This window comes from Bombina bombina, chromosome 4 (genome assembly GCF_027579735.1).
Source record: "Bombina bombina isolate aBomBom1 chromosome 4, aBomBom1.pri, whole genome shotgun sequence".
Taxonomy (NCBI): domain Eukaryota; kingdom Metazoa; phylum Chordata; class Amphibia; order Anura; family Bombinatoridae; genus Bombina; species Bombina bombina.
Genome location: NC_069502.1, coordinates 528,373,549 through 528,390,985, shown reverse-complemented (window position 1 = coordinate 528,390,985; position 17,437 = coordinate 528,373,549). Strand labels below are relative to the sequence as shown.

Below are 17,437 nucleotides of genomic sequence, written 5' to 3'. Positions count from 1 at the left end.
ATGAGATGATAATCCATATTTAATTAAATATGCCAAACTGCAAGATCAAACTAAGGCCTAGTGATTTAAATTACAACACAACTAGACCCTTCATGTAGTCCATACTTTTTTTTCTTTTGCCTAATTAAGTAAAATATTTAAAGAGAATAAATATAAAGAAAAGCTACTAAAAAGGCAAAATGTACCAAAGTGGCATTTCTGAATAAGAATACACAAATTGTGATCCTATAAATATTTTCTTTTTATTTGATTTATGCTTCAAATTAGTTTAGGTATTGTTAAGAGAAATACATAACAAATGTTCTAACCAGTGAAAAACAAAACAAAAAAAGAATTATAAATACTGAAAAGAAATGGCCTCATTACCATATGTACAGCCCTGTTTCACTTCATACATATTATCTGTTTGAAGACCAATTCTTTTTATGACATTTACACAAGCATTGACATTCACAAAAAGCTTGTGAGCAGTGAATGAATCAGTCATTCAAACTAGGTAAAAGCAAAAGAAGTCCATTCTGTTTTCTGATTGCTGACTAGCATGCAACAGACAAAACGCTCAGTCTGAGCCACTGCTGATAAACTGTTCTGTTCCCTCCTGTGGAGTTGTTTGTGTTGTGCTAAGGTCCACATGTCCTTTCTTTTCTTTGATTTGAAGTCCCTGCAGAGTAAGGATAAGGTTCCGGATTTCTTCTCGCTTTGTTTTCATTCTTTGTTGAGGAAACCAATCAGTCAAATTCATAGGCAGATCAAAACTCTGAATGGGGTTCTGAAATAATGTGATACGAAAAATTAAGCAAGATAGAAATAACTAATTGACGGCATCTCAAACGGTGCAAAACTTAAATAAAAAAAAAAAAACGTGTATTGAAGACAACTTGCCATTCTGAAAACAAGGCAGCCCATGCCCCAAAATAGACATTGAAGTCAACAATAAACTTATCATGCTTCATATTCATGCAAAGGAGTCTAAATTAGATGCATACTATATATATATATATATATATATATATATATAAAAATAAATATACATACACAACAATTGGTGTGTATGCACTCCCACCGACTGTAACAACTGCCAGGGTGCTTTGAAGGTATTTGTAAAAGTTCATAAATGAAGCACTCACTGATCCATCAACATCTGTGGAAAAAAAACGTTTGTGACGTTTCGGGACAGAACAAGTCCCTTCCTCTGACACACATATATATATATATATATATATATATATATATATATATACACACACACTCACATACACACACACATCCAATGTAGACTCCTTTGCAATAATATGAAGAATGATACATCTAATATATATATATATATATATATATATATATATATATAATACATACAGTATACACACACACACACACACACACATTAAACAGCTTTAGATGCACAACAAATGCAAGAAAAAACAAAAATATGAGGTATGCTAACTGATATATGAATTCCTTTCATGGTGGTGAGAGTCCACATGCCATTACTCCTGGGAAACACCACTGCTGACCACCAGGAGGAGGCAAAGACTATAGAACTCCAAGAGCCCCTAAAAACCACCCCTCCCACCTTACTGGAAACTTGTCTGACGTATAGCCAAGCAAGAAAAAAAAAAGAAAGTTAGGAAAGGATCAGAGTAAAAAAAGGAGAAGGGGAAAAAAAGTGCATACTTGAAATGCTGTCAGAACCCCCCCCCCCCCCCAAAAAAAAATAAAAATAACCAAAAATCAATTAAAATAATGGTCGGGATCTTGTGGACTCTCACCACTATAAAAACAGAATTTATGTTTACCTGATAAATTACTTTCTCCAACGGTGTGTCCGGTCCACGGCGTCATCCTTACTTGTGGGATATTCTCTTCCCCAACAGGAAATGGCAAAGAGCCCAGCAAAGCTGGTCACATGATCCCTCCTAGGCTCCGCCTTCCCCAGTCATTCGACCGACGTAAAGGAGGAATATTTGCATAGGAGAAATCATATGATACCGTGGTGACTGTAGTTAAAGAAAATAAATCATCAGACCTGATTAAAAAACCAGGGCGGGCCGTGGACCGGACACACCGTTGGAGAAAGTAATTTATCAGGTAAACATAAATTCTGTTTTCTCCAACATAGGTGTGTCCGGTCCACGGCGTCATCCTTACTTGTGGGAACCAATACCAAAGCTTTAGGACACGGATGATGGGAGGGAGCAAATCAGGTCACCTAGATGGAAGGCACCACGGTTTGCAAAACCTTTCTCCCAAAAATAGCCTCAGAAGAAGCAAAAGTATCAAATTTGTAAAATTTGGTAAAAGTGTGCAGTGAAGACCAAGTCGCTGCCTTACATATCTGATCAACAGAAGCCTCGTTCTTAAAGGCCCATGTGGAAGCCACGGCCCTAGTGGAATGAGCTGTGATTCTTTCAGGAGGCTGCCGTCCGGCAGTCTCATAAGCCAATCTGATGATGCTTTTAAGCCAAAAAGATAGAGAGGTAGAAGTTGCTTTTTGACCTCTCCTTTTACCAGAATAAACAACAAACAAGGAAGATGTTTGTCTGAAATCCTTTGTAGCATCTAAATAGAATTTTAGAGCAGCGAACAACGTCCAAATTGTGTAACAAACGTTCCTTCTATGAAACTGGATTCGGACACAGAGAAGGTACAACTATCTCCTGGTTAATATTTTTGTTGGAAACAACCTTCGGAAGAAAACCAGGCTCAGTACGTAAAAACCACCTTATCTGCATGGACCAGATAGGGCGGAGAACACTGCAGAGCAGATAACTCAGAAACTCTTCTAGCAGAAGAAATTGCAACCTAAAACAAAACTTTCCAAGATAATAACTTAATATCTATGGAATGTAAGGGTTCAAACGGAACCCCTTGAAGAACTGAAAGAACTAGATTAAGACTCCAGGGAAGAGTCAAAGGTCTGTAAACAGGCTTGATTCTAACCAGAGCCTGAACAAACGCTTAAACGTCTGGCACAGCTGCCAGCCTTTTGTGAAGTAAAACAGATAAAGCAGAGATCTGTCCCTTCAGAGAACTCGCAGAAAATCCTTTCTCCAAACCTTCTTGTAGAAAGGAAAGAATCTTAGGAATTTTTATCTTGTTACATGGGAATCCTTTAGATTCACACCAACAGATATATTTTTTCCATATATTATGGTAAATTTTTCTAGTTACAGGCTTTCTAGCCTGAATAAGAGTATCTATTACAGAATCTGAAAACCCACGCTTTGATAAAATCAAGCGTTCAAACTCCAAGCAGTCAGTTGGAGGAAAACCAGATTCGGATGTTCGAATGGACCCTGAATAAGAAGGTCCTGTCTCAAAGGTAGCTTCCATGGTGGAGCCGATGACACATTCACCGGGTCTGCATACCAAGTCCTGCGTGGCCACACAGGAACTATCAAGGTCACCGAAGCCCTCTCCAGATTGATCCTGGCTACCAGCCTGGGAATGAGAGGAAACGGTGGGAATACATAAGCTAGGTTGAAGATCCAAGGTGCTACTATTGTATCCAATAGAGTCGCCTTGGGATCCCTGGATTTGGACCCGTAACAAGGGACCATGAAGTTCTGACGAGAGGCCATCAGAACCAAGTCTGGAATGCCCCATAATTGAGTTATTTGGGCAAAGATTTCCAGATGGAGTTCCCACTCCCCCGGATGCTCCTCCATCGCCAGGGAACTCCTTGTTACCCCCTGATGGTTGATATATGTAACAGTCGTCATGATGACTGATTGAAACCTTATGAATTTGGCCTTTGCTAGTCGAGGCCAAGCCTTGAGAGCATTGAATATCGCTCTCAGTTCCATTATGTTTATCGGGAGAAGAGAGTCTTCCCGAAACCATAGACCCTGAGTTTTCAGGGGTTCCCAGACCGCGCCCCAGCCCACCAGACTGGCGTCGGTCGTGACAATGACCTATTCTGGTCTGCGGAAGCTCATTCCCTGTGACAGGTTGTCCAGGGTCAGCCACCAACGGAGTGAATCTCTGGTTATTTGATCTACTTGTATCGTCGGAGACAAGTCTGTATAATCCCCATTCCACAGTCTGAGCATGCCCAGGTGCAATGGTCTTAGATGAATTCGTGCAAAAGGAACTATGTCCATTGCCGCAACCATCAACCCTATTACTTCCATGGACTGCGCTATGGAAGGAAGAAGAACAGAATGAAGTACCTGACAAGAGCTTAGAAGTTTTGATTTTCTGGCCTCTGTCAGAAAAGCCTTCATTTCTAAGGAAACTATTATTGTTCCCAAGAAGGGAACTCTTGTTGACGGGGACAGAGAACTTTTTTCTATGTTCACTTTCCACCTGTGAGATCTGAGAAAGGCTAGGACAATGTCCGTATGAGCCCTTGCTTTTGACAGAGACGACACGTGAATCAGGATGTCGTCCAAGTAAGGTACTACTGCAATGCCCCTTGGTCTTAGCACCGCTAGAAGGGACCCTAGTACCCTTGTGAAAATCCTTGGAGCAGTGGCTAATCCGAATGGAAGTGCCACAGGTAATGCTTGTCCAGAAAGGCGAACCTTAGGAACCGAAAATGTTCCTTGTGGATAGGAATACGTAGGTACGCATCCTTTAAGTCCACCGTGGTCATGAATTGACCTTCCTGGATGGTAGGAAGGATCGTTCGAATGGTTTCCATTTTGAATGATGAAACCCTTAGAAACTTGTTTAGAATCTTGAGATCTAAAATAGGTCTGAATGTTCCCTCTTTTTTGGGAATTATGAACAGGTTGGAGTAAAAACCCATCCCTTGTTCTCCTAATGGAACAGGATGAATCACTCCCATGCTTAACAGGTCTTCTACACAGTGTAAGAATGCCTGTTCGAAGATAATTGAGACCCGTGGAACCTTCCCCTTGGGAGTAGTTCCCTGAATTCCAGGAGATAACCTTGAGAAACTATTTCTAGCGCCCAAGGATCCTGAACATCTCTTGCCCCAGCCTGAGCAAAGAAAGAAAGTCTGCCCCCCACCAGATCCTTCCCAGATCGGGGGCCAACACTTCATGCTGTTTTGGTAGCAGTGGCAGGTGACTTGGCCTGCTTACCCTTGTTCCAGCCTTGCATCGGCCTCCAGGCTGGCTTGGTTTGAGAAGTATTACCCTCTTGCTTAGAGGGTGTAGAATTTGAGGCTGGTCCGTTTCTGCGAAAGGGACGAAAATTTGGCTTCTTTTTAGCCTTAAAAGACCCATCCAGAGGAAGGGCGTTGCCCTTTCCCCCAGTGATGCCTGAAATAATATCTTTCAAGTCAGGGCCAAACAGTGTTTTACCCTTGAAAGGGATGTTAAGCAAAAGCGCTCTGCGCGCCACGATAGCAAACCCTGAATTATTCGCCGCTAATCTAGCTAATTGCAAAGCGGCATCTAAAATAAAAAAGAGTTAGCCAATTTAAGAGCTTGAACTCTGTCCAAAACCTCCTCGTACGAAGATTCTTTATTAAGCGACTTTTCTAGTTCTTCGAACCAGAAATACGCAGCTGTAGTGACAGGAACAATGCATGAAATTGGTTGTAGAAGGTAACCTTGCTGAACAAACATCTTTTTAAGCAAACCCTCTAACCTTTAATCCATAGGATCTTGAAAGCACAACTATCTTCTATAGGAATAGAAGTGCGTTTGTTTAGAGTAGAAACCGCCCCCTCGACCTTGGGGACTGTATGCTATAAGTCCTTTCTGGGGTCGACTATAGGAACTAATTTCTTAAATATAGGGGGAGGACAAAGGGTATGCCGGGCCTTTCCCACTCCTTATTTACTATGTCCGCCACCCGCATGGGTATAGGAAAAACATCGGGGGGCACCGGAACCTCTAGGAACTTGTCCATCTTACCTAATTTCTCTGGAATGACCAAATTGTCACAATCATCCAGAGTAGATAATACCTCCTTAAGTAGTGCGTGGAGATGTTGAAATTTAAATTTAAAAGTTACAATATCAGGTTCTGCTTGTTGAGAAATTTTCCCTGAATCTGAAATTTCTCCCTCAGACAAAACCTCCCTCCTGGCCCCTTCAGATAGGTGTGAGGGTATGTCAGAACAGATATCATCAGCGTCCTCTTGCTCTTCAGTGTTTAAAACAGAGCAATCACGCTTTCTCTGATAAGTAGGCATTTTGGAAAAAAATGCATGCAATAGAATTATCCATTCCAGCCATTAATTGTTGTATGGTAATAAGTATTGGCGCACTAGATGTACTAGGGGCCTCTTGTGTGGGCAAAACTGGTGTAGACACAGAAGGGGATGATGCAGTACCATGCTTACTCCCCTCATTAGAGGAATCATCTTGGGCAATATCATATCTATGGCATTATTATCCCTACTTTGTTTGGACATTATGACACAAATATATCACATATATTTAAATGGGGAGACACATTGGCTTTCATACATATAGAACATCGTTATCTGATGGTTCAGACATGTTAAACAGGCTTAAACTTGTCAACAAAGCACAAAAAACGTTTTACAATAAAACCGTTACTGTCCCTTTAAATTTTAAACTGAACACACTTTATTACTGAATATGTGAAAAAGTATGAAGGAATTTTTCAAATTTCACCAAAATTTCACCACAGTAACTTAAAGCCTTAAAAGTATTGCACACCAAATTTGAAAGCTTTAACCCTTAAAATAACGGAACCGGAGCCGTTTTTACAATTAACCCCTATACAGTCCCAGGTATCTGCTTTGCTGAGACCCAACCAAGCCCAGAGGGGAATACGATACCAAATGATGCCTTCTATAAGCTTTTTCAGTGGTTCTTAGCTCCTCACACATGCATCTGCATGCCATGCTTTCCAAAAACAACTGCGCATTAAAGGCGCGAAAATGAGGCTCTGTCTATGACTAGAAAAGGCCCCCAGTGAAAAAGGTGTCCAATACAGTGCCTGCCGTTTTTATTAAAACAATCCCCAAGATTTAACAACTATTAAAAGTAATAATCTGCCAAATATACTTAGTAAAGTAATCGTTTTAGCCCAGAAAAATGTCTACCAGTTTTTTAAGCCCTAATGAAGCCCTTTATTCTTTTACTTAAACTAAGAAAATGGCTTACCGGTTCCCATAGGGAAAATGACAGCTTCCAGCATTACCGAGTCTTGTTAGAAATGTGTCATACCTCAAGCAGCAAAAGTCTGCTCACTGTTTCCCCCAACTGAAGTTAATTCCTCTCAACAGTCCTGTGTGGAAACAGCCATCGATTTTAGTAACGGTTGCTAAAATCATTTTCCTCTTACAAACAGAAATCTTCATCTCTTTCCTGTTTCAGAGTAAATAGTACATACCAGCACTATTTTAAAATAACAAACTCTTGATTGAAGAATAAAAACTACATTTAAACACCAAAAAACTCTAAGCCATCTCCGTGGAGATGTTGCCTGTACAACGGCAAAGAGAATGACTGGGGAAGGCGGAGCCTAGGAGGGATCATGTGACCAGCTTTGCTGGGCTCTTTGCCATTTCCTGTTGGGGAAGAGAATATCCCACAAGTAAGGATGACGCCGTGGACCGGACACACCTATGTTGGAGAAATAAATACATTTATTAGGTAAGCATAAATTATATTTTCTTTCAGAAACGTGGTGAGAGTCCTCGAGCCATTACTCCTGGGAAACTAATACCCAAGCTATGGAGTCCACGAGTAATAAGGGTGGGACAAAAACATAATTTATGCTTACCTGATAAATTTATTTCTCTTGTAGTGTATCCAGTCCACGGATCATCCATTACTTATGGGATATTCTCCTTCCCAACAGGAAGTTGCAAGAGGATCACCCACAGCAGAGCTGCTATATAGCTCCTCCCCTCACTGCCATATCCAGTCATTCGACCGAAACAAACAGAGAAAGGAGAAACCATAGGGTGCAGTGGTGACTGTAGTTTAATTAAATTTTAGACCTGCCTTAAAATGACAGGGCGGGCCGTGGACTGGATACACTACAAGAGAAATAAATTTATCAGGTAAGCATAAATTATGTTTTCTCTTGTTAAGTGTATCCAGTCCACGGATCATCCATTACTTATGGGATACCAATACCAAAGCTAAAGTACACGGATGATGGGAGGGACAAGGCAGGGATTAAGCGGAAGGAACCACTGCCTGAAGAACTTTTCTCCCAAAAACAGCCTCCGAAGAAGCAAAAGTATCACATTTGTAAAATTTTGAAAAAGTGTGAAGCGAAGACCAAGTCGCGGCCTTGCAAATCTGTTCAACAGAGGCCTCATTTTAAAGGCCCAGGTGGAAGCCACAGCTCTAGTAGAATGAGCTGTAATTCTTTCAGGGGGCTGCTGTCCAGCAGTCTCATAGGCTAGGCGTATAATACTCCTAAGCCAAAAGGAAAGAGAGGTTGCCGAAGCTTTTTGACCTCTTCTCTGTCCAGAATAAACGACAAACAGGGAAGATGTTTGACGAAAATCTTTAGTAGCTTGTAAGTAAAACTTCAAGGCACGGACTACGTCCAGATTATGTAAAAGACGTTCCTTCTTTGAAGAAGGATTAGGACACAATGATGGAACAACAATCTCTTGATTGATATTCTTGTTAGAAACCACCTTAGGTAAAAACCCAGGTTTGGTACGCAGAACTACCTTATCTGCATGAAAAATCAGATAAGGAGAATCACATTGTAAGGCAGATAGCTCAGAGACTCTCCGAGCCGAGGAAATAGCCATCAAAAACAGAACTTTCCAAGATAAAATCTTAATATCAATGGAATGAAGGGGTTCAAACGGAACTCCTTGAAGACCTTTAAGAACCAAGTTTAAGCTCCATGGGGGAGCAACAGGTTTAAACACAGGCTTAATTCTAACCAAAGCCTGACAAAATGCCTGGACGTCTGGAACTTCTGCCAGACGCTTGTGCAAAAGAATAGACAGAGCAGAAATCTGTCCCTTTAAGGAACTAGCTGATAATCCTTTGTCCAAACCCTCTTGGAGAAAGGACAATATCCTAGGAATCCTAACCTTACTCCATGAGTAATTCTTGGATTCACACCAGTAAAGATATGTACGCCATATCTTGTGATAGATTTTTCCTGGTAACAGGCTTTCGTGCCTGTATTAAGGTATCAATGACTGACTCGGAGAAGCCACGCTTTGATAGAATCAAGCGTTCACTCTCCATGCAGTCAGTCTCAGAGAAATTAGATTTGGATGATTGAAAGGACCTTGTATTAGAAGGTCCTGTCTTAGAGGCAGAGTCCATGGTGGAAAAGATGACATGTCCACTAGGTCTGCATACCAGGTCCTGCGTGGCCACGCAGGCGCTATTAGAATCACCAATGCTCTCTCCTGTTTGATTTTGGCAATCAGTCGAGGGAGCAGAGGAAACGGTGGAAACACCAGGTTGAAGAACCAAGGTGCTGCTAGAGCATCTATCAGTGTCGCTTCTGGGTCCCTGGACCTGGATCCGTAACAAGGAAGCTTGGCGTTCTGGCGAGACGCCATGAGATCCAACTCTGGTTTGCTCCAACGATGAATCAACTGAGCAAACACCTCCGGATGGAGTTCCCACTCCCCCGGGTGAAAAGTCTGACGACTTAGAAAATCCGCCTCCCAGTTCTCCACGCCTGGGATATGGATTGCTGACAGGTGGCAAGAGTGAGTTATTTTTGGGACTTCTAACATCGCTAGGGAACTCCTGGTTCCCCCTTGATGGTTGATGTAAGCCACAGTCGTGATATTGTCCGACTGAAATCTGATGAACCTCAGTGTTGCTAACTGAGGCCAAGCCAGAAGAGCATTGAATATTGCTCTTAACTCCAGAATATTTATCGGAAGGAGTTTCTCCTCCTGAGTCCACGATCCCTGTGCCTTCAGGGAGTTCCAGACTGCACCCCAACCTAGAAGGCTGGCATCTGTTGTTACAATTGTCCAATCTGGCCTGTGAAAGGTCATAACCTCGGACAGGTGGACCCGAGACAACCACCAGAGAAGAGAATCTCTGGTCTCTTGATCCAGATTTAGCAGAGGGGACAAATCTGTGTAATCCCCATTCCACTGACTTAGCATGCATAATTGCAGCGGTCTGAGATGTAGGCGCGCAAATGGCACTATGTCCATTGCCGCTACCATTAAGCCACCGAAGGGCGCGGAATGGAATGAAGAATACGGCAAGCATTTAGAAGCTTTGATAACCTGGACTCCGTCAGGTAAATTTTCATCTCTACAGAATCTATAAGAGTCCCTAAGAAGGAGACTCTTGTGAGTGGGGATTGAGAACTCTTTTCCTCGTTCACTTTCCACCCGTGCAATCTCAGAAATGCCAGAACTATCTCTGTATGAGACTTGGCAATTTGAAAGCTTGACGCCTGTATCAGGATGTCGTCTAGATACGGAGCCACCGCTATGCCTCGCGGTCTTAGAACCGCCAGAAGTGAGCCCAGAACCTTCTTAAAGATTCTCGGGGGTGTAGCCAACCCGAAAGGAAGAGCTACAAATTGGTAATGCCTGTCTAGAAAGGCAAACCTTAGGAACCGATGATGATCTTTGTGAATCGGTATGTGAAGGTAGGCATCCTTTAAGTCCACTGTGGTCATGTACTGACCCTCTTGGATAATGGGTAGGATGGTCCGAATAGTTTCCATTTTGAAAGATGGAACTCTGAGGAATTTGTTTAAGATCTTTAGATCCAAAATTGGTCTGAAGGTTCCCTCTTTTTTGGGAACCACAAACAGATTTGAATAAAAACCCTGTCCTTGTTCCGTCCGCGGAACTGGATGGATCACTCCTATTACTAGGAGGTCTTGCACACAGCGTAGGAATGCCTTTCTTTATCTGATTTGCAGATAACCTTGAAAGATGAAATCTCCCTTGTGGAGGGGAAGCTTTGAAGTCCAGAAGATATCCCTGAGATATGATCTCCAACGCCCAGGGATCCTGAACATCTCTTGCCCACGCCTGGGCGAAGAGAAAAAGTCTGCCCCCTACTAGATCCGTCGCCGGATAGGGGGCCGTTCCTTCATGCTGTCTTAGAGGCAGCAGCAGGCTTTCTGGCCTCCTTGCCTTTGTTCCAGGACTGGTTAGGTTTCCAGGCCTGCTTAGATTGAGCAAAAGTTCCCTCTTGTCTTGAAGCAGAGGAAGTTGATGCTTCACCTGCCTTGGAATTTCGAAAGGCACGAAAATTAGACTGTTTGGCCTTTGATTTGGCCCTGTCCTGAGGAAGGGTATGACCCTTACCTACAGTAATGTCAGCAATAATTTCTTTCAAACCAGGCCCGAATAAGGTCTGCCCCTTGAAAGGAATGTTGAGTAATTTAGACTTTGAAGTCACATCAGCTGACCAGGATTTGAGCCATAGCGCCCTACGCGCCTGAATGGCGAATCCGGAATTCTTAGCCGTTAGTTTAGTCAAATGAACAATGACATCAGAAACAAATGAGTTAGCTAGCTTAAGAGTTCTAAGCTTGTCAACAATTTCAGTCAATGGAGCTGTATGGATGGCCTCTTCCAGAGCCTCAAACCAGAATGCCGCCGCAGCAGTGACAGGCGCAATTGCATGCAAGGGGCTGTAAAATAAAACCTTGTTGAATAAACATTTTCTTAAGGTAACCCTCTAATTTTTTATCCATTGGATCTGAAAAAGCACAACTGTCCTCAACCGGGATAGTGGTACACTTTACTAAAGTAGAAACTGCTCCCTCCACCGTAGGGACAGTCTGTCATAAGTCCCGTGTAGTGGCATCTATTGGAAACATTTTTCTAAATATAGGAGGTGGGGAAAAGGGCACACCGGGCCTATCCCACTCCTTACTAATAATTTCTGTAAGCCTTTTAGGTATTGGAAAAACATCAGTACTCACCGGCACTGCATAGTATTTATCCAGCTTACACAATTTCTCTGGCACTGCAATTGTGTCACAGTCATTCAGAGCATCTAATACCTCCCCAAGCAATACACGGAGGTTCTCAAGCTTAAATTTAAAATTAGAAATCTCTGAATCAGGTCTCCCCGAATCAGAGACGTCACCCACAGACTGAAGCTCTCCGTCCTCAGGTTCTGCATATTGTGACGCAGTATCAGACAAGGCTCTTACAGCATCTATGCGCTCTGTATCTCATCTAACCCCAGAGCTATCGCGCTTGCCTCTCAATTCAGGCAATCTGGATAATACCTCTGATAGGGGATTATTCATGATTGCAGCCATGTCCTGCAAAGTAATCGCTATGGGCGTCCCTGATGTACTTGGCGCCATATTAGCGTGCGTCCCTTGAGCGGGAGGCGAAGGGTCCGACACGTGGGGAGAGTTAGTCGGCATAACTTCCCCCTCGACAGACCCCTCTGGTGACAATTCTTTTATAGATAAAGACTGATCTTTACTGTTTAAGGTGAAATCAATACATTTAGTACACATTCTCCTATGGGGCTCCACCATGGCTTTTAAACATAATGAACAAGTATCCTCTGTTTCAGACATGTTTGTACAGACTAGCAATGAGACTAGCAAGCTTGGAAAACACTTTAAAGCAAGTTAACAAGCAATATAAAAAATGTTACTGTGCCTTTAAGAGAAACAAATTTTGATAACATTTGAAATAACAGTGAAAAAAGGCAGTTACACTAACAAAATTTTTACAGTATGTAACAAGTCAGCAGAGCATTGCACCCACTTGCAAATGGATGATTAACCCCTTAATAACAAAAACAGAATAATAAATTACAAAAACTTTTTTAAACACAGTCACAACAACTGCCACAGTCTACTGTGATTGTTACCCTCCTCAAACACGACTTTGAAGCCTTTTGAGCCCTTCAGAGATGTCCTGTATCATGCAGAGGGAAGCTGAATGTCTGTCAGTATTTTTATCTGCACAGAAAAGCACTAAAATAGGCCCTTCCCACTCATATTGCAACAGTGGAAATCTTCAGGAAACTGTCTCTAGGCAGAAATCAAACCAGCCATGTGGAAAAAAACTAGGCCCCAATAAGTTTTGTCACCAAACATATATAAAAACGATTAACATGCCAGCAAACGTTTTATATTACATTTTTATAAGAGTATGCATCTCTATTAATAAGCCTGATACCAGTAGCTATCACTGCATTTAAGGCTTTACTAACAGTAATCCGGTATAAGCAGTATTTTCTAGCAAATTCCATCCCTAGAAAAATATTAACTGCACATACCTTATTGCAGGAAAACCTGCACGCCATTCCCTCTCTGAAGTTACCTCACTCCTCAGAATATGTGAGAACAGCAAAGGATCTTAGTTACTTCTGCTAAGATCATAGAAAATGCAGGCAGATTCTTCTTCTAAATACTGCCTGAGATAAACAGCACACTCCGGTACCATTTAAAAATAAACTTTTGATTGAAGAAATAAACTAAGTATAAAACACCACAGTCCTCTTACGACCTCCATCTTGGTTGAGGCTTGCAAGAGAATGACTGGATATGGCAGTGAGGGGAGGAGCTATATAGCAGCTCTGCTGTGGGTGATCCTCTTGCAACTTCCTGTTGGGAAGGAGAATATCCCATAAGTAATGGATGATCCGTGGACTGGATACACTTAACAAGAGAAATTATTACTCCAGTGTACATTTAAAGTGATAATTTTTTTTCATATATGTTGCAAATTTATATATATCAATACATTTAGTACACATTCTCCTATGGGGCTCCACCATGGCTTTTAAACATAATGAACAAGTATCCTCTGTTTCAGACATGTTTGTACAGACTAGCAATGAGACTAGCAAGCTTGGAAAACACACACACACACACACCACATGTAGGTACAAAGTCCCAAATTTGGAATTTTAAAATTCTGAAATCCAAAATTACTATTGGTTACTGATGTTGAGAATATCACTCCTGGCCAGCAGGAGGAGGCAAAGGGCACCACAGAAAAGCTGTTAAGTATAATTTCCCTTCCCACAACCCACAGTCATTTTACCGAAGGAAAAGGAGAGAAAGGAAATAAGGTGCAGAGGTGCCTAAGGTTTATATAAAAAAAATGTCTAAAACAGGAAGGGCCCTTGACTCACTGTGTCAAGAAATTAATAAATTTATCAGGTAAGCATAAATTTTGTTTTCTTTCTTAAGACACGGTGAGTCCACGGATCATGAATTACTGTTGGGAATCAATACCCAAGCTAGAGGACACAAAAGATAAGGAAGCACAAGACAGGTAACCTAAACAGAAGGCACCACTGCTTGCAGAATCTTTCTCCCAAAAGAAGCCTCAGCCGAGGCAAAAGAATAAAATGTATAGAATTAAGAAAAAGTGTGCAAAGAAGACCAAGTCGCAGCCTTACAGATCTGTTCTACAGAGGCCTCATTCTTGAAGGCCCAAGAAGAAGACACCACCCTAGTGGAATGAGCTGTAATTCTCTCAGGAGGCTGCTGTCCAGCATTCTCATATGTCAAACGAATAATACTTCTCAAGCAGAGAGAAAGAGAAGTTGCAGTAGCTTTCTGACCCTTACGTTTTCAAGAAAAGCGAACAAACAATGCAGAAGACTGACGAAAGTCCTTCGTAGCCTGCAGATAGAATTTTAGAGCCGGCACAATGTCTAAGTTGTGCAACAAACTTTCTTTATGAGAAGAAGGATTAGGACAGAGAGAAGGAACAACAATTTCCTAAAAAATATTTCTGTCCGAAACAACTTTAGGAAGATAACCAAACTTGGTACGGAGAACTGCCTTATCCGCAGGAAATATGAGATGAGAATTACACTGCAAAAACATAATTTATGCTTACCTGATAAATTTATTTCTCTTGTAGTGTAGTCAGTCCACGGGTCATCCATTACATATGGGATTATATCTCTCCCCAACAGGAAGTTGCAAGAGGATCACCCAAGCAGAGCTGCTATATAGCTCCTCCCCTCACATGTCATATCCAGTCATTCGACCGAAACAAGACGAGAAAGGAGAAACCATAGGGTGCAGTGGTGACTGGAGTAATTTAGGTCTGCCTTAAAAGACAGGGCGGGCCGTGGACTGACTACACTACAAGAGAAATAAATTTATCAGGTAAGCATAAATTATGTTTTCTCTTGTTAAGTGTAGTCAGTCCACGGGTCATCCATTACTTATGGGATACCAATACCAAAGCTAAAGTACACGGATGATGGGAGGAACAAGGCAGGAACTTTAAACGGAAGGAACCACTGCCTGAAGCACCTTTCTCCCAAAAATAGCCTCCGAAGAAGCAAAAGTGTCAAATTTGTAAAATTTTGAAAAAGTGTGAAGTGAAGACCAAGTTGCAGCCTTGCAAATCTGTTCAACAGAGGCCTCATTTTTAAAGGCCCAGGTGGAAGCCACAGCTCTAGTGGAATGAGCTGTAATTCTTTCAGGAGGCTGCTGTCCAGCAGTCTCATAGGCTAAACGTATTATGCTACGAAGCCAAAAGGAGAGAGAGGTAGCCGAAGCCTTTTGACCTCTCCTCTGTCCCGATTAAACGACAAACAGGGAAGAAGTTTGACGAAAATCTTTAGTTGCCTGTAAATAGAACTTCAGGGCACGGACTACGTCCAGATTATGCAAAAGTCGTTCGTTCTTTGAAGAAGGGTTAGGACATAATGATGGAACAACAATCTCTTGATTGATATTCCTGTTAGAAACCACCTTAGGTAAAAACCCAGGTTTAGTACGCAGAACTACCTTGTCTGAATGGAAAATCAGATAAGGAGAATCACAGTGTAGGGCAGATAACTCAGAGACTCTTCGAGCCGAGGAAATAGCCATCAAAAACAGAACTTTCCAAGATAACAGCTTAATATCAATGGAATGGAGGGGTTCAAACGGAACACCTTGAAGAACTTTGAGAACTAAGTTTAAGCTCCACGGCGGAGCAACAGTCTTAAACACAGGCTTAATCCTAGCCAAAGCCTGACAAAAAGCCTGAACGTCTGGAACATCTGCCAGACGTTTGTGTAACAGAATAGACAGAGCAGAAATCTGTCCCTTTAATGAACTAGCAGATAAACCCTTTTCTAAACCCTCTTGTAGAAAGGACAAAATCCTAGGAATCCTAACTTTACTCCATGAGTAACTCTTGGATTCACACCAATATAAGTATTTACGCCATATTTTATGGTAAATTTTTCTGGTAACAGGTTTCCGAGCCTGTATTAAGGTATCAATAACTGACTCCGAGAAGCCACGCTTTGATAGAATCAAGCGTTCAATCTCCATGCAGTCAGCCTCAGAGAAATTAGATCTGGATGGTTGAAAGGACCCTGAATTAGAAGGTCCTGTCTCAGAGGTAGAGACCATGGTGGACAGGACGACATGCCCACTAGATCTGCATACCAGGTCCTGCGTGGCCACGCAGGTGCTATCAGAATCACCGATGCTCTCTCCTGTTTGATCTTGGCAATCAGCCGAGGAAGCAGCGGAAATGGTGGAAACACATAAGCCATGTTGAAACCCCAAGGGGCTGCTAGAGCATCTATTAGCGCCGCTCCCGGGTCCCTGGACCTGGATCCGTAGCAAGGAAGTTTGGCATTCTGTCGAGAAGCCATGAGATCCAGTTCCGGTTTGCCCCAACGATGAATTAGTTGAGCAAAGACCTCCGGATGAAGTTCCCACTCCCCCGGATGAAAAGTCTGACGACTTAGGAAGTCCGCCTCCCAGTTCTCCACGCCTGGGATATAGATCGCCAACAGGTGGCAAGAGTTGGACTCTGCCCAGCGAATTATCTTTGATACTTCCAACATCGCTAGGGAACTCCTGGTTCCCCCTTGATGGTTGATGTAAGCCACAGTCGTGATATTGTCCGACTGAAATCTGATGAACCTCAGTGTTGCCAACTGAGGCCAAGCTAGAAGAGCATTGAATATCGCTCTTAATTCCAGAATATTTATTGGGAGGAGTTTCTCCTCCTGAGTCCACGATCCCTGAGCCTTCAGGGAGTTCCAGACTGCGCCCCAACCTAGAAGGCTGGCATCTGTTGTTACAATCGTCCAATCTGGCCTGCGAAAGGTCATCCCTTTGGACAGATGGAGTCGAGAAAGCCACCAGAGAAGAGAATCCCTGGTCTCTTGATCCAGATTTATTAGAGGGGACAAATCTGAGTAATCCCCATTCCACTGACTGAGCATGCATAATTGCAGCGGTCTGAGATGCAGGCGCGCAAATGGTACTATGTCCATTGCTGCTACCATTAAGCCGATTACTTCCATGCACTGGGCTACTGACGGGTGTGGAATGGAATGAAGGGCACGGCAAGCATTTAGAAGTTTTGATAACCTGGCCTCCGTCAGGTAAATTTTCATCTCTACAGAATCTATAAGAGTCCCTAAGAAGGGAACCCTTGTGAGTGGTAATAGAGAACTCTTTTCCACGTTCACCTTCCACCCATGCGACCTCAGAAATGCCAGAGCTATCTCTGTATGAGACTTGACAGTTTGAAAACTTGACGCTTGTATCAGAATGTCGTCTAGGTACGGAGCCACCGCTATGCCTCGCGGTCTTAGTACCGCCAGAAGTGA

General features: G+C 42.5%; 1 protein-coding gene across 3 annotated transcripts in view; it reads right to left on the bottom strand.

Annotated features, from left to right (window-relative positions):
* Positions 1-217: 217 nt before the first annotated feature.
* Positions 218-17,437, bottom strand: part of SENP6 (SUMO specific peptidase 6) — a 611,027-nt gene continuing 593,807 nt past the window's right edge. For all 3 annotated transcript variants that reach the window (XM_053710452.1, XM_053710454.1, XM_053710455.1), the window contains one exon: positions 218-769. In XM_053710452.1, coding sequence (XP_053566427.1) covers positions 560-769 — 210 coding nt within the window. In that variant the 3' untranslated portion in view covers positions 218-559. The remainder of the gene's footprint in view (positions 770-17,437) is intronic.